The sequence below is a fragment of the Arachis hypogaea genome, chromosome 10 (assembly GCF_003086295.3).
Source record: "Arachis hypogaea cultivar Tifrunner chromosome 10, arahy.Tifrunner.gnm2.J5K5, whole genome shotgun sequence".
NCBI lineage: Eukaryota > Viridiplantae > Streptophyta > Magnoliopsida > Fabales > Fabaceae > Arachis > Arachis hypogaea.
The window spans coordinates 113210121-113228857 of record NC_092045.1 but is presented as its reverse complement, the minus strand read 5'-3'; the positions used below and the strand labels follow the sequence as shown (position 1 = coordinate 113228857).

General features: G+C 34.7%; 1 protein-coding gene across 1 annotated transcript; it reads left to right on the top strand.

Moving 5' to 3' along the window:
- Positions 1–1627: 1627 nt before the first annotated feature.
- On the top strand, positions 1628–3375 carry LOC112716730 (F-box/kelch-repeat protein At3g23880-like). The gene is made up of 2 exons (XM_025768713.3): positions 1628–1763; positions 1836–3375. The coding sequence occupies exon 2, from the start codon at positions 1837–1839 to the stop codon at positions 2851–2853; it is 1017 nt and encodes a 338-aa protein (XP_025624498.1). The 5' UTR covers positions 1628–1763; position 1836; the 3' UTR covers positions 2854–3375.
- The last annotated feature ends 15362 nt before the right edge of the window (positions 3376–18737 follow it).

Below are 18737 nucleotides of genomic sequence, written 5' to 3'. Positions count from 1 at the left end.
TTTAAATCTAAAAAAGTTTCATTTAGCATCAATTTAGTCTCACAATGAGGTCAAAGTTAAATAATTAACGGAATGTCCTACATAACAACAGTACAAGAACAAAATCGATAATCTAGAGAATGAGTACAAGCTCCAGAGGCACAAAACAACCGTTGATGCATCAACACATTTATTTATCATTCTCTTTAGTTCTATAGAAAATATTTTATTTATATTATAAAAAAAATAATAAATGAGTGTATTGATGCCTCCACGGTTGATTTTGTGTCTCTGAAGCTTGTACTTATTCTCCATATTATTGATTTTATTTTTGTACTATTGTTATGTAAGACATTCCGTTAATTATTTAATTTTGACCTCACTGTGGGACTAAATTGACGCTAAATGAAACTTTTTTAGATTCAAATAGGATACTTTAAATCTTAAGGACTGAAACAGAATTATACCCAAATATAGAGACCAATTTATTACTTTACCCTAAAATTTTATAATTTATAATATAAGCTTGAGGAACAAGAAATTTTACAAATCATTATAGTCATTATTAGTAATTTATAGTAAGATTGATAAATAATAATAAAATCATGATCTTCTCTTATTTAAAGGAGATAATAACTATAAAAATAATCATTTTTTTTAGAATGAATCTTCTTAATTGTAAAAAAAAATTAAAAAACTAAAGTGTAATTTTTAATTCTTTATTATTCTCTTTCTTATATTTTTTTAGTCTCACTTATAAAATTAATAATAAAAAATTATATTTTACTCCATTAGAAAAAAAAGGATCCATTCCTGCATTCCTGTGTATTCTATAAAAGTAGTACAGCACTTTATCTACAATATACTAGTAGAAAAAATTATCATAAGTAAAAATGTTGAAATTGTTGAAGAAATCCGTTACAAGTAGAACAACATGTACTTCATCTACAATCTACTGAAAGAAAAGATTTTTTTAATTATTTTGTTAATATTTTTTTATTATTAAAATTTAACAAATACACTAAATAAATGAAAAACAAATCGTTTTTATTGAAAAAATATTTTTTTATAGGCTAAAACAATTTGATCAAGTTAATATTGTCTATGTTTAATTCAAAGATAAAATCTTTGATGATCACTTGAGCATAGTAAAATCATAACGGAATAACCAAAGATATTATGGAAATTAAATAATTAAGAAATAAATTATTTAAAATTCTGTTTTGAAAAGAAAAAAAGATAAATATGTTGAATACATGAGAAGGAGAGATAAGATAAGTGGTTAACTAGTTAAATAACATTTTGCATGTCCAGCGCCATTATTTTGTTAAAAAAATTTTTTTTTAATGAAAAAGATATTTTTTTTATCTTTTAACGCATTTGATAAATTTCTAGTAGTAAAAGTAAAAGCACTAATAAAATCAAAAAAAGATTTTTTTAAAAAAAATGTAATTTATATTTTTTTTAAAGATTTTTTTCTTAAAAAAATTTTGTTTTTCATATAATAAATAAATAAATAAATACTTTTATATTGTTATACCCAAACATAATTGATAAATAAAAAGATATTTTTACATGAAATATCCAAATATAAAATTACTTTTACTTCTTTATAAGATCTTTTAAAAAAAATAACTCGAAAAAAGATATTTTCTTACAAGTTCGCCCAAACAAGCCCATTGGATAGATCCGGATTCCGGAGTTCCAAAATTTCATCGAAGAAGTTGCGGCAGCCCCGTGCCCCTGCTGACCGCCGTCTTCCTCCTCCGCTATCTCATCTCAATGTATGTTTTATCTTGAGAGTAGATTTGTTAGAATTATATTGTTTTTGATTTCTTATTCCTGCTGTTGTACAGAATGAAGAGGGGTCCCATTCCTGATGATGATGATGATGATACTGTTGCGAGGAAGGGCAAGGTTGTCACAACCACCGAGGGGTGGCCGGAACTGCTCCGCTGTACCACCACAAAACCACCGCCTATCCTTCTGGACGAGCTCATAGCGGAAATCCTGCTGAGGATTCCGGCAAGGTCTCTCGTTCGATTAAGGAACAGCGTCTGCAGTTCATGGAGAACCCTAATTTCCAGTTCCCAATTTGCCAAGGACCACCTTCGACGTTCAATGGCGGTGGATCCAGCCTTGACCCACCCGCGTATTGCCTATTATAGCTTCTGGCACTCATACCCCACAATCGGAGTTTTCTCCGTCCGATCTGTGTTCGAGAACCGTCCCCACGAACCCACCAAAGTAGTTGGCTATGAGGGACGACGCCACCTTCGCATGATTGGCTCTTGTAATGGATTGCTGTGCTTGCACGATAAGCAGCGTGAGGATGGATTATTGAGCCCTCGTGCCATGCTGTGGAACCCCTGCACCGGATTCACATCTCAGCCGCTTGAAATTGGCGGTATATTCAGCGTCTATGGATTCGGTTATGATCATGTGAACGACAAGTATAAGCTTTTCGTCATTGTGGAAAAGAAATCAGGTGAATCTTTCACCAGAATTTTCACATTCGGCCCAAAATCTACCTGGAGAACAATTCAGGATTTCCCATATAGACTACATGACCCCAATAACAAGACTATTCTGTTGGCTCCGGTAGGGCTTTTTGTTAGTGGCACTGGCACCCTTAATTGGCTTCTTTGCAGCAGTCGTACTAGTTTTGTAGCAGTTCTTTCCCTTGACTTGGTGAAAGAGACTTATAGTCAGATTTCCCTTCCCAGTAGGGATTCAGATGATTCTCTCCGTGTGTTTCCCCAACTGGCTACCTTGAGGGGTTGTCTTGCTGTTTGTTATGAGACTAAGAAAACTCATTGGACTCTCTGGATGATGAAGGAGTATGGAGTTCCTCAATCTTGGATATGGCCATAATCCCCCACCACCCACTACTCGTTGATCCTCCTAGAAATTTTTCATTAGTGCCTGTGTACATGTTGAAAAATGATGTTCTACTGGTGCTTTCTCCTAGTTGCAAGTTTGTTTTATGTAACTTAAACGATGGCAGCATAGATTTTCCTAATATTGACAGCTCCGGTGATGGCATGACCCAACTCCGTCCTTTGTCTCGGGGTGTAGGCGGAAGGACATATCACATCTATCATGAAAGCTTAGTTTCACCCTCGCACTTTGGTCTTCCAACTTGCTCATCTGAAATGCGGTTATTTAAGCCAAGCCTATAATCTCTTAAGCCTGTTCATTTGGTGAAGAATATCCTGCACGGTCTCTTCAATCCATAACTTTATTATCATTATGTGGTGCCTTGTTTTTTCCATTTTTTTAAGTAGCTTCCTTATGAATCGAACTGAACCATACAGACATGAATACCAATCGTGTTTGGCTTTAGTTAGAATATGTATTTATCATAAAATGCTATATAATAATTTATGTTTTAGACGAGTTTGATTTTACAGAACTGCCAGTGCAATTTCTGCAAAAATTCAGATGCAAGTGCTATGTAACACCATATTTAACACGGGTAAATGTCAATTATATTGAGATTAGGTTATCAAATAAACCATTAATTAATTCGAATATAAGATTTGAAGCAGAAACTTATTCATGATGATGAATTGAATATTTTACATATGAAAATATCATTCATTTACTTTTTCTCTTCTGGATTAAGCTTTACACCAATATGCCTTGTATCAAAAGTAATTAAGCTAACTTCAAATCACATATAAATCAAAAACACATCTAGATGTGAGTATCCAAATATTTCTTTCCTAATCTTAAACAGGTCTCTATTATGAGCCAACAGTCACAGGATCAAGCTCTAACAAAGCATTAAGATCGAGACATGGATATAATTTAATTTCCATACCATACTTCCATTACCCAAACTATAGCAGCATCAAATATTATAAAATAAGATCACATGGTCGAGCCATGGCTTTCAAAAGAAATCATTTTAATAATTAATAGATAATCTGTACTTAAATATCTTTAGTATAAAGTTTCAAAGATCCTAAAAGCATATAATGACCCGAATAATTTATTTACTACTATACAATCTTCCTAAAAATCATTTGTATACATTAAAAGAATTTGGTCCATGAATCTATTTTTTAACTGATATGATCATCCATCTATATATACTCAAAAACTGTGATTCTTAGTGTGTAATCTATATCTATTCTCTTCTCCCCTCCATTGCATATATATCATTATGAAATTATGCTAATAATTGTGTACTAATTGATTATCAGACCGAAACACCAAGTCATAGAGAATAGAGAATAACACATCTCTGACATTTGATAATAAAAACAAAATACATCATGTTCAATATTTTATCCAAAAGATGTTTACCTAACCAATTCAACTGAGGGTGCCACTTGATTGGCCTTCACTCGGAGCTTGTTGCTTTTTGTAACTAACCTCTTATGCAATTTCTGAAACAATAACATAGCACAAATTATATAATAATTAAAAATGAGATTATTAGTAGCACAACAACTATATTATCTCTAAAGATCAATATAATGGTGCAAATTGAATGGTGAACAGACTAAGCAGTATTATCTAAGCTGAAAATAAAATCATGAAAATTGAATAAACATAAAAGTTCAAATCAAAGGGGGGAGGAACAACACAAAAGGCAAGAGAGAGCAATTAAAAACTTTTAGTAATAGCACAAAATTAGTATGAATACATCTCTTATTATCTCTGCCTTCTTCTCTGTACTTCTAAACCACAATCGAGCTGCTACATCCAAGTTCATCATATCAAGGGCACACAAGAAAGATGCAATTGAACTCTAGTACACATGCTAATGGAATCTCTATAAAATTCAAGTTCATGATCTCTTCTCTAATATAATGCTAACAATCAATTAGTTAACTAAAAATGTTTGTTTTACACATAGTGACATATTTTTCAAATTTCAATTAGTTAACTAAAAAATGTTTGCTTTTCAAAATACGGGAAAGGAAATCTATATAATAATTTTTAAATTGTTATAGTTATAGAAAATAATCAAGAACATGGTTCAATGATTAAAAAGCTGCCGACAAACCATAACATAGAACTGTAGCAGCGGTATATACTGAGTTCATAGAAACTGCAATGCAAACTAAAAATTGGAAAGGTACATTCATTATGCATGTATGGCAGAAGAAAAGGTAAATTAAAGCAGATAAATTATGAACTATTACTAGTATTATTGTTGCATATTCACAAAATGCTGCATGTAATACAAGACTTTAACCATTTGCATTATCTGTGTGCCATTGAGTTTTCAATATTTATATATGGAAGGAAACTCATTTTTAAAGGAAACTCAAAACCAAATATACAAAAGTTATGGAAGGAAAAGGAAGAACAAAATTAGTTAAATACATATAAACTTAGTTAAATATTAATGTTTGCCATCCAAAAATTAAACTGAACAAACTAAAGAAGAGACAAAAATGATATAATATAAATAAAAGAAAGGTAAAAAAAAATAGTAATTAAGACAGATGCATCACTTATACCGTTTTGGCAGGCGCAGCTTCAACCAGAGCACCTTGCTAGCAAGTTTCACACTTTGAGCTTTGCCAGAGAAGTTGTTCCTTAAAAAAGGAATCAACTTTTCAAATTACTTATATAAAAATTCTAATAAAAATGTTAAAAAAAGGAAGAAGAATATGTTCCATCATATTTATTGGTTAGAAAATTTTGCTAACAGCAACAGGGGATAGAGTAAACTAAAATACTAATAATACCACACCACAAAAATACATTGCTGGAACGCTTACCAAAACATTGCACCGGAGCTCCGGCGTTTTCTCTCCTTGCATCCCGAACCCTAATGGCATTTTCTGTAATTTTTTTAAAAAGAAAAAAAGAAAAAAGAAAAAAAAATTTCTACTTTTAAAGAAGAAAATTTACTACTCTGCTACACCACCAACGACAGGATCTCGGAGCTCTCCATTCTTTTGACTGAAGTCGTCAACTTGTTGCCAATTGCTCCTTCTTCTTTGACGGTAGTAACATCACTCACCGTGCCACTATTCTTTCTCCTTGTAGCTGCATCAACAGCCGCCGCCACCTCCAATTTATTGTTTTTCATCTTTGCTATTAGCCTTGTTAGAATATAATTAGGATCAATTAGCATTATTTAGCATATATAATATTTATTCGCTTAGCACCTAGAAATACCCTTTTATATATTGTATCATTCTAGACAACTTGAATATACTCAATAATACACAATCTTGTCTCCAGTTTAATCTCTTGTTTCTAACATGGTATTGAAGAGAATAGGTTGTTTTTCTTTAGTTGAAATTACCGTATTTTTCATGCTTTTCTCCCGTGCCGTTTTTCCCCTTCCTTTTTGTCACTTCGATGCTTTTTCACCTTATCGACTAGTCTATTCTCTCCGTCTTGTGTCTTTCCGATTCGAATGATCAAACACCAATGTCATCCGCTGTTTTTCTATTCTCATGAAGAAATCATATAATTTTTGCTCTCTTTCGGTAGTTCCGTCTGCTTTCCTCGTGGCAGTTCCGTCTGCGTTCTCTTGTGGTAGTTCCATCTGCGTTTTATTGTGGCAGTTTTGTCTGCATCTTTCCGGCAGTTACGTCTGTGCTTTCTTTCGATAGTTTTGTGTACGCTTCCTTCTGGCAGTTTCATCTGCACTTCCTTCAGACAAGCGGCAGTTCCATCTGCGCTTCCTTCCGGCAATTTCTTCTGCACCCGTTCTATCAGTTTATGCATTTTTTTCTCTTTATTTTGTTGTTTTAAATAAGTTTCAAACTCAAATTGTCACTTGAGTTTGAGGGGAGATGTTAGAATATAATTAGGATCAATTAGCATTATTTAACATATCTGAATATTTATTATAGGATACTACGTCTTTATTATTTCGATTCTCTTAGCACCTATAAATACCCTTATTATTTTAGACAATTTGAATACATTCAATAATACACAATCTTTTCTCCCGTTTAATCTCTTATTTCTAACACGCCGGAAATAGATTCGGAGCTTCTGTCGTCGTATTCTTTTTTCTTCGACAGACGCTCTCCTAACCCGCAGCACTAAGCACGCCCATTCTCTATCTTCTATCCCAGTTACTATTTTCATCACCGGTGAGCTCCTTTTTTTTCTTTTGTGAGAGAGAGAGAGCGCGCGCCCAAGTAGAAAGAAAGAAGGGAAGAGAGAGACAAAAAATCAAGGATGGAAGAATTGAAATATAAAACCTTAAGTTTAAATTTATTCACTTAGTTTTGATTTGGAATGCTTATTCAAATTTTGTGTTTGAAATTTGAATTCTAACCCAAAAAAGAGAAAGAACCCACTCATAGCCAAAATCTCCTTTGCAATCTTATGTGATTTGAAGTTTCTATTACTCTGTCTCACGGAATAACTTTTTTTTTTGTCAAACACACTCTTTTTGGAGCTATTATTTTGACAGCTACAATACCTATTTTACCCATTCACTTTTCAATGTTGACATTTTACTTTTTTTTTTAGTTGATAGACATGTGTCATTTAATTGGCCATGAAACTTATCAATCACCTAAACATGCACTAGTTACTTGTTATATATAGATAGATAGATAATTTATGTTTTAGACGAGTTTGATTTTATAAAACTACGAGTGCAATTTCTGCAAAGGTTCAAGTGTAAGTGCTATGTAACATCATATTTAACATGGGAATATCTCAATTATATTGAGATTAGTTTATCAAATCACTACAAGGAAAAAGTCTGTCGGCACACTTTTTTTTGCCACGCTTTTAAAACATGTCCAAAAGTAGTCAATGGCCACGTTTTTGTGAGGGTGGTAACTGATTTGTGATTTGATCACGTTTTTTTTGCCACGCTTGAAAAGGGTGGCCATAAAAAAATTGACACACTTTTTTGGGGTGGCACTGATTTGAAATTTGGCCACGCTTTTTTTTGTCACGCTTAAAAAGCGTGGCCATAAAAGAAAACCGGGATGTTTGAAAAATGTGACGAAATGGTTTCATTGTCGTCACATTTTTAAAGCATGGCCATTTCCTCTAACTCTTTGGGCACGCTTAAAAAACGTGACCATAAACCAAAAAAAAAAAGTTTCCATCCATCTTTCTTCGAAACACACATTTTTACACAACAATGCCCTAACAACACTCCTTCCTTTCTTCGAAACACACACACTTCTTCCTAACAATGCCTTGAAAAGTGAAAAGCTGAGCTCATCACCCTAACGGCGGCGGCGATCTTCACCTAACATAAACATAGAGCTCATAATCGGTGCTCTTACTCTCTCCCCCAATAACACTCGTTGGTCAACCTCATTCCAACCCTCTCTCGCAACCCCTCCGTAGGTGCCACCTCTGCCGGTGCTACCTGCGTCGGCGCTCCTTCCGTCTCTCCTGTAAACCTCTATCCCTCCTTCGGCGGTGACTCACTCTGGTAAGGCCTCCCTCGGCGCTCACTCCCTATCGCAAACCCTCCGTCGACACTCACTCTGTATCGCAAACCCTCAATCGTCGCTCCTCCCTCCATGGTTCAGCACCCGTCACGTTGCCGTCTCCCTCTCTGAAGTCGTCGCGCCGCCATCTCCCTCTCCCTCACTTGTCGCACCTCTGTCAGCCACCTGGTTGTTTAATTTCTTTCCGGCTATTGCTTGTTCTTTTTGTTCATATGGCGTGCTCAATGATATTCGATTTGTCACCTGTCATTGATGATGAAATTGATATTTTTATGCAGCTACAATTGTATTTTAAATCCAAGCCACCAGAGGCAAACAAACCACAGCCCCCATCTACAGCCAATGGTACAGCAGCACCTGGTGTTCCACCAAGGCCCATGCCCCCGCCACCTCAAGCTCCACCACCACCTCCTCCTCCTCCACAAGGGCTACCTCCTGGTGCACCTATTGGAAATCCTCCTAGAGCCCCTCCACCACCAATGCCAGGATCATTGCCACCCCCTCCTCCTATGGCAAATGGTCCCAGACCTGCACCTCCTGGTGGAATGCCATCTATCCCGCCCCCTCCCCCAGTTGGCAGTGGCACATCAGGAGGTTTCAACATGGGTTCTAGACCGCCGTCAATGCCACCTCCACCTCAAGGTTTCCCATCCCAACAAATGCAGAATCAGGGTGTCCGGATGCCTCCACCTCCCCCTAACATGGGACAGTAGATCAAGCCTAGAGGCAGTATGCTGATCATTTGAATTGTTCAACAATTTGTTCGATGACCATAAATGTTGATATTGGAGTCAGTCTTAGTAGCTGGACTCCAAATTAACGAGGCATTGTTCATTGTCTATTTGAGTTTACAAATCTAGATGTCATTGTACTAAGCCATATGGTGGTTGGTTTTGTGCCTGGTTGGTATTGGCCATATAATGTACCGCTAACATAGATTCTTAAATCGCTTATGGTCGGAATTTTTTATCGGTTTGAATTGCAATAGTAGTATTGGCCATGCTTTTGATGGTATCACCTTTCATGTAATTTTATTTTACTTTTTTTTAAGAAATAAACAGAAGTTTAAAGAAAAAGATAGTTGTTTTTGTTTATTGGCTAAAAAAATGGTTACTCTTAATCTTTTCCCATTTTTTATTTTAAAAACTAATTTAGATTCTTTTATATACAGCAAGTTGCTGTGTTTCACTTATGTTGCCTGAGATTAGGTAGTACTATGTATAAAATTTTTCAAGTTATTTATAAAAATATACGCTAATTTTTTTAATATTTATAAACAATATTATGTTCATTTATGCGATTGTACAAACTAAATAACATTTACCAATATTTAGTAAAAGTATGAGAAAGCAAAAGAGGATTGACAATAGAGGTTTGGAAGTTGAAACACAATTGTAATTATCTTCATACACGTAATTAACATGAAGACATATATCCTAATTTTGGCGAGTTTACGAATGTCAAATTCACCTGAACTTATCTTAAAAAAAAAAGCATATAAGTATAAATTAATTAAAGAATGATAAATATATTCCATTATAAGGACTAAGGAGTCTTAAAGACAATATTTGTTGGAGTCAATAAACGATAGTAAGAAATAATGCTGGTTTAAATAAATAAAGGACGGATTCTAGAACCATTTTGAAATACAGTACAATTCTTCTGGATCCCCTTTTGTTTCTTACTTTCTAGAATTAGTTTATGGGTAACGCTAGGGAGACAATGAAATATGTCTACAATGGTTATAATGGACTGTTTTATAAGGTCCAATTTAGTTTAATAGGATAAATTAACCCATTAATAACCCTAATTTTTTATAGATGTTTAATTAACCATACCACAAAATTATAATTAATTACATTTTTTCCCAAAATCCTAATAAAGGAGATTGAGGCCGTTTCACTCCCAATCAATTAACCTTGCATTTGTTGAACAGAACCAAGAAGACCCCTCAGCGCCGTTTTGCAAGGAAGACTCCGCAGCGCCGCAAACGCCAACCAACCGTGGCCGTCGAGAAGACCCCACCGTCACCGCCCGAGGCCGTCGAGAGAACCACGCCGTGACCACCCGAGGACGTGGAGAACAGCCCGCCTTCATCGCCCGAGGAAGTCCGTGCCCCGCCTCTGATCAGCGCCGAAGGGAGAGCGGCGGCTGAACACCCCGCCGTCACCGACCCGGAAACCGTCCGCGCTGTGCCTTTGGTCAGAGCTGAAGGCAGAGGAGCGCTCACGACCGAAAGGAGCATTCTAGCAGTTTTACTCGCGTGGACAACCGCGTTCTCGAAGTATCTGTTAGTATCTGTAGTTGTTCATTTTTTGAATGCTTATTGCTGTTGCATGTTGCGTTAGAGATAGATTTTGTTGATTATATAAGCGTTTAACCATGGTGAGAAAGCTTTGGGTGCCATGGTAGCATCCTGGAGATTGTGGGATAGGCAGTTCATTTACGTTGTTGCAATTCATGTTGATTTAACTTTAGCGCGGGAAAAGTATGAAAAAGTTTGTTCCTTTTGGTTTCATATCATTTTAAATTAATTTTTTTCCTTTTTTTGGTGTGTATCTGTGTGGACCATGTGCATCTAATTTGACGTTTTCTTGGTTGATCATTGTTGAATCTTCGTTGACATTATCACGGATGGTTACTTTAGTATGATAAAGATTGGTCAATTTTCGCTACCAAATATGTTTCTCTTGTCACTGTAACCAAATAATTAACCTCTCTTTATGATATTGATATGTAATAACACTAAAAGAATTTTGTTCTCAAGCTTGGACCCCCTGATTTTTAGACCTGAGCGAAGAAATTAAAGTTAGTATGCTCTAACAAGGTAATGTTTGCTACATGGACAAAGGAATGTGTTGGTGGCTTTGCGAGGCATCTTTGTATCATGCTGTTTTGTGCAAAACAAGCTTGACTTTATATGCATTAATATACTTAAATCCTGCTTCCAGCTACATGAGCCGGATAAATACACAGTATTAATTTTTTTTGTGCCGCAGGAAGCCGTAAAACAACCATTCTATCTCAAGTTCAGGCTCTCAACAAATCAAGCGTGTTAACCTACTATTAGGTGAATCCCCTTTGTTTAGTTTTCCTTATATAATAATTCTCACAACATGCATGTTGGTTTATACAACTTGATATCCCGGTGTCCGCTTTCTATATGTTTGTATTTGTTGCGTTGTTGGATGGCTTCTAAGATTCCGCCTGAAACATGTATCTATCATCTTTGTTCCAACCTACTGATGAACAGCTAAGTGCCGTCGCCGAATCTTGTGCTAGAAAGAGGACTGAAACCATAATTGTGTCTTTGGTGCATCTTATAATTTCTAAACGGTCTTGTTTATTATGTCATTCAATAGTTTATAATGAACACGCTTATTTTATCTTTTGGTTTTTGTATGATTATTGATTGTTAAATAAAAATTTCAATTCTATATGCTCATGTTAGACTTGCCTGAAGTGAATAGCTTTTTTGTGAATCATTTATTGGTATGCCCTCTAGTGAAGGAAGAAAACAATATATGGAGCTCTCTACTTGATGAATTGTGTGAAACTAATTTTCCTTGATGTTTGGTATGCTTGTAGTTGAAAGATGTGCTCCTGGTATTCGATTGTTAGTGATATTTGACATGACTCATAGTTATTTTGATTGTTAGTTAAGTGGGTGGATGGTCAGTTGTATTGTGTATCTGCTGATATATGTATTGATGAATTAGTTTTTCATCCTAATTATAGATGGTTTACTGTTTCTGTTCCTTCTAATTTTAGATACAATGAATCTTGCTTAGATACTTGGTTGTTCCTAGTGAAGAACTCCATTGTTGCAATTTCAGTATATTGGAACGTGTAGAATAAATTATGGGTGTAGATGGTTGCAATTGATTTAGTGTTAGATAAATAATACCTACGGAAGTGATTCATGGTTGAGCTATTGTTGTTGGTGGTGAGATTCTAGCACTTATAGTCTTTAAGATTGGATGAAGGTTGTCTAATTCTATTAGACCTTCTTGGTATAGGGCATGTGAGTGCATGGATTGGTTTTTGTGTGTTTGAGTTAAGGGTGCAGGAGTTGTCACTGTTTGTGTATGTGTGCTATTTATATCATTATGTGCAGTATCATCACGTATATTGTTTTGTGCAGTGTCATCATTTATTTGAACATCATTATTAATGTGAGACTTATTATGACTAACTTGTGTAATTTCAATTTGAAAGTTCAAAAGCTGATTATTTTCTCCATTATATTCATGATAGGCATAATCATATGAAAAAGGATCCTAGCTTATGGTTTTATTATAATATTGTTCATAACCTTCAGGTATTGGATGTTGCTTTAGAAAAGGAAAATAAAACTCATAATTCTATATTTCTTGATATGAAAATTTGTCTGCTTTATAAATTTAAGAGTACAAGGTTGGAATGATTACAAGGTTTATTTGCTACGTTATTAAATTTTTTTACTTGTGTATAAACTGAAAACATGTTTGCATTGGATTGCAGAGGACATATTGCGTGATTTTATATGTGGCTTACCCATGAAGAGGACCATTACACAATAGATTAAAGAATTATCCAAGAAAAAGACGGACAAAAGAAGAAAAAAATAAGTCGAATAAAAGTGAAAATAGTACAATCCTCTTTGATATTGTTTATTTGTTGAATAGTTAGAGTTTAGTTATAAGACAGTATGATGTTTTTTAGTCACAAATGTATAGATATTCCTTTTTTTTATTTTGCTTGTCAATCGAATAAACATCCAGTTAAGAATAAAAATAACTATCCGCATACCTAGTGAATTGAACATCCGTCGTATCGTAATTAAAAATTATGATTTGGAATTGGCCATTTTACTAGTGATCAATGATCATGTACTGCAGTTAGCCAACAATAGCAAGGTAACTATTTTGTGACAAAACTGACTCACTCTTTTTGTTTCATGCATTTTATTATTCTATTATTTCTTTGGGTTCTAAAGGGTAAAAATTAATTACTTAACCTTTCTTTTTTTCATTATTGTTACTTTTCATGCATTGATGACACAAATATATCATACTTTAAAAAGGATTGCAATCATCTGAATGATGCAAGTGCATAAACCACATATATAGATGTAGGTTAATTTAGAAAAACATTAAAATCAAGGGAGAATTCACTCTTATCTAATCTTGGTCACAATTTAATTTATACCACTATCAATAAAATTTATATATATTGAGAATGATAAAATTTTCTAGTAACTATTTCTAACGACTAAAAACTTAATTTAATTTTAATATATTGTCAGTGTAAATTAGTTTTATGCAATTTTTGTTAGTACTATTTTACTTTGATTACGTGAATAATCATCTAAAAAGATAGGTGTGATTAGTCAATTAGGTAAAATATTTTACACAATCAGTGCATGAAAATTAAATTCCTTAAAGTTATAAGAAAATTTTGCTTTTTTATGTATTCACATAAGATACATAATAACTAATTAATACAAACAACCAAACATCTACTTGAAAATGAAAATAACAATTCGCATACCTATTAAAGTAAACATCTAGCATAATTTAATTGTATCTACTTGAATCTAATACTAACAACCAAACATCCACGTAACAGTGAAAATAACCATCTGTACACTTAGTATAATGAACATCCAACATGATTTAATTGTATTTATTTGAATCTAATACTAACAACCAAACATCCACTGAACAATGAAAATAACCATCCGTATATCTAGTAAAATGAACATCTAACATAATTTAAATGTATTTACTTGAATCCAATCCGAACAACTAAACACTTAATAATGAAATTGACCATCTACAGACCTAGTAAAATGAACATACAGCATAACTTAATTTGGTCTACTTGAATCCAATACAAAAAACTAAACATCACTTAGTTTATGAATCCTAATCTTACTTACAAAACTGACTTTCATTATATAGTTCGCATAAAAATCATGTTCCAGTTGCAAAGATCAAACCGCAATCCAACTCTTGGTATTTCTTCTTTATGGAGGCCATTGTGATTCGGTAACTATGTATCAATTCACAACAAACATCGCTCAATGTCACATATGAATATTACTAGATTGTAAAATCTACTTATTGTTAAATCAACAATAAGTTAAAATTTGAACCTCATGCCTCAGTTTCATCACATCCAACATAATTTATTTGTATTTACTTGAATCCAATCCAAACAACTAAATAATTAATAATGAAATTAACCATCCATTAAAACTTCAAAGGAAAGGATAACTTCAAACAACTAAACACATAATTTATTTGCACAACATAGGCATATAGAAGAAATAGAATTGGCAAAAATAAATAGTGAAGATAAGTTTGAGTATACTATTATCCTAGTAAGTATTTAGGATTAAAAAATTACACAAAAATACAATAACATACATTTAAACCTCAAAGGAAAGGATAACTTTAACAACTTATATTGTCAAGATAATTTCCAGTCACACTAAACTAGAATTGTTCCTACCAATTACCTGTGACCAATAATGAATCTAATAACAATTTCCTTCTCGCGCTCTAACTGAAGAAGTTGTTTTCCTGTTCAAATAGGTATTAGATATATATTAAAGTTGGCCATGCCATTCTAATTCAATGTCCTCTCAATGTTAGGATCCATATAAACATCTATCAGCATAAAACTTTTCCTCTAATATTTTATCCCATTTTTTAAAGGTAGATACCAACATTGACTCTTAGCAGAAACAGTTTCTAAGGGAAATATAATATACCCTGAGGCATCCAAGTCTCTCGAACCGAATCACGCCTCTTCCTGCTGTTGAAAGTTGTGTTTATTCCAATCACTACAAAGGCCTTCTTCCTAGGAACACCTTCCCCGGATATCCCCATGGTAGTGGCCGTGCTATTCGAGTCTGAGATCCTGCCATGAGAACTCCTAGCAGCTGCTAGTTCCATTTGAAGCATGAAGAACTGCTTATCTAAAGCCCTGGCATGCCTCAATATAAATACAGAGAGGGAAAAAAAGCAATTATTCATTTATTATTCAACCCCAAAATACAATAAAAATACAAATAAGAAAGCTCCAATTGCAACCAAATCTAAGCCAAAAAGGGAAAGAGACTCAGGTTAATTAGTTAAATGCTCACATGCTCAAATTATGTTCCCCTTTCAACAGACGCGACGCAGGGGAGCAGAGGGCAGCCTTCTTCGTTGGGAACGCGTGGCGCATCGGAACAGAGGGCAATCTTCTTCATCGTCGGGAAGGCGACGCAGGGGATCAGATGCGTTGTGGCTTGCAGCGCAGTGGCACGACTTTCGAGTGCCGTTTTGGGGTTGGATTTCTTCATCGTGAGTGGGAGAATCGCGGTGGTGTAGGGGGTGGCTTTGTGCATGGAAGAAGCCGCAGATGTCTCGCCTCACGGGTGTGGGAGTCGCGGCAGAGAAAGAAGTCGCGGTGGGCTACACGTTGTGCCAATCAATTTCATGTGGGAAAAAGATTTTTAGGGGACGGCGGGTGCTCGAAGATTGCCGTAGAGGGGGGCGGCGTCGGCTGTGGATGCACGGTAATTGCTGGCGTCCAGTAGGTGAGAGGGTCCAGCGAGAGAAAGATAAGCTGAGAGGCTAGTTGCAGATCTTCAATTCACTAATATGAAAACCCTAATTTGTTTCAAATTTTAAATTAAAAAGAATTCAAAATTAATTAATAACCCATAATTTAATTTTAATTTCAATTAAACCTTATTGTATACATTGTACAATAAAATTATTGTCTTCTCATACTTTTCCTTAGTTTATTTATTTATAACTGAGCTAACCCTAGCCGTGCTGTTGAAGGAAATACCGCGGAAACAAAACGTTACCCAGTCAACTTTCCTCTACAATCCCTATTCTAGAAAAAATGTCTTAGCTCTTACAAAGGGAAGAGTAATTCTTACTCTGCGTGTAAATTTTTTATTATATCACAAAATAATTTTAAAAAAAGAGAAAAAAAAAACGACGTGTCATAAACGTTGAACCACACCACCAATTATAAATGCTTTCCACTCCCAATTAACTAACATCCACAACTAGCTTCAAACAATTTTGAATTTTCACTGTGAATCCATTAGCCACTAACAAATTATGGAACTTTACCAGAATTTACTTGAAACTAGACCTGCATCTCACTCCAACTTCGAGTTCCCCAGAGCTGTTTCCCCAACCGTTCCCAACGACATCGTTTTTTGTGGCAAAGTCATAACTCGTCAAACCGGACCGGATTCGGAGCTGACTAAACCAGAGATTTTGGCCAAGCAAAACTCCGGTCGGACCAACGGCTTTACCGCCCTGCTTAGATCACCGTCCTGCATGGAAAGGCGGTGCCGGAAGAGCTGCAGCTCCAATAAGCGTTACAATGGGATGTTTGGAACAGTGAAGTTTCCGTTGCAAATGGATCTGAGTGACATTAAGATAAGGCAAGAACGGAATGAGCCCGCGCCATTGCCGAAGTTTCCGTCGGAGGAAGGCTGCAGCGACGGAGGAGAGAGTTGCTGGGAATTGGTCCGGCCACTTAGGCGTCGGGGAGCACTGATGAGCGTCTTAGCTAAGGCCTCATGTGGATGTTTTCCCATCTTTTAGGATCGTTGTTATTTATTTATTTTACCAATTTTTCATTTTAAATTTTTTCTCCATATTTTTTTTGGTGACTAAATTTTTTCTCTATATAATATACACTCATAGTTATGTAAATTATTAATAAAAGTATGAAAAATAAGAAAAGAAAAGTTGAAGGATTTTTATTATTATATATTGTTGTTACATATCGAGAAAATATTGTTACCTATTTATATTAATTATAAAATTAATTTTAAATTTTAAAATAGGTTAAAATTGCCAAAATTTTTAGATAATTCATAAATAATTTAAAAATAAATATAAGTATAATAAATTCTATTTAGAAAAAATAATGAATAAAAATAAAATAAAAATTTAATAATTATACACAATGATATTAATATAAGTTAAATATAAGTTATTGGACTTTAGTTATCCAAAAAATTTGAGATTTCTGCGTCAAATCCTTAGGAATTAAGTGTGGAAATTGAATTCAAAATATCCACACCGTAAAATAGTAAGTGTTTGATAACATTTAAATTAAAATAATATAATTTATATATTTTTTGATAAACAACGCGGCAAAAAGTCCAAAGACACTACGTAAAAATTATTCTAAAAAAGGAGACGTCTATGACATTAGAAAGAAAATAAGACGAAATACAGAAAGATAAATTATAAAAGAAATTACAACCAAACTTTAGAGAGTGACCATTAGATGCTAAACTATTGGCACACCAATTTGCTTTTCGAAATTTATGGTGAAGCTCCTAACTTGAAAACTTGCTGAACCTGTCTTTAATAGCCACGATCGATGAGCATGTGAGTTTCATGGAGATTGATAGTATCATTCAGATACAACGAAACTGCAACTCTAGAATCAACCTCAATAACGAGATTAGTAATACCTAAATGAATAGCTAATTTCGTACCAAGAAGTATGCCCCACAATTTAGCCACAGTAACAGTATAAACACCTAGATTGGCGCTAAAACAAGCTAAGAATTGTCCTTCATGATCCCACAAAATGCCACCACATACAGCCTTTCCCTCCTTTGACACTGAACCATCTGTATTTAGTCTAATAAAAGAAGGGGGGTTGGGGGAGACCAATAAATTTGCTTTTTCATAAAAGAACCAACATTTTTTCTTATTCTGATAAACTCAGGACAACAGCGTAATCTCGAGCTAGCCGAAGAGCAGCCAAATGGATAGTATCCTTTGGCATAGTTCGATCCTCTTCAAAGATATACGTATTATGACAAAACCAAAGAGTATTCATGATATAAGAGAAAAGTAGTGGCCAAGGAATAACTTGGTAGGTGGATTGGGATGATAGGTTCTCCAAAAGCCAAACTTGAAGAGGTTTGTTGAAGAAATTATCAAGACCTAATGAATTGTCTATGCTCTTCTACGTCGTGTACGTAATTTTACAATCACGGAGGACATGGAGCACAGATTCAAAAAAGTTTCTATAGATCCTGCAAATATCATCTTGAGCCATCCCTCTTTTAAAACGCATAGCATTAGTGAGTAAGGCATCATTTGCAATCAGCCAACAGAAACCTTGGATTTTTTATTTGGGGACCATTAAGCTTCCAAACCTTCAAAAACAAACTAGCTGCCGAGTCCTCAGGGATTTCCAGATAAATGGAGTAGGCCAACTTAATGAAAAAGAAGCCATTTGCTGAGCGCAACCAAACCACTTGGTCATCCGCAAAGCTCACTTCAGGAGGTTTTGTCGCGGCAAAATGGGAACCTAGTA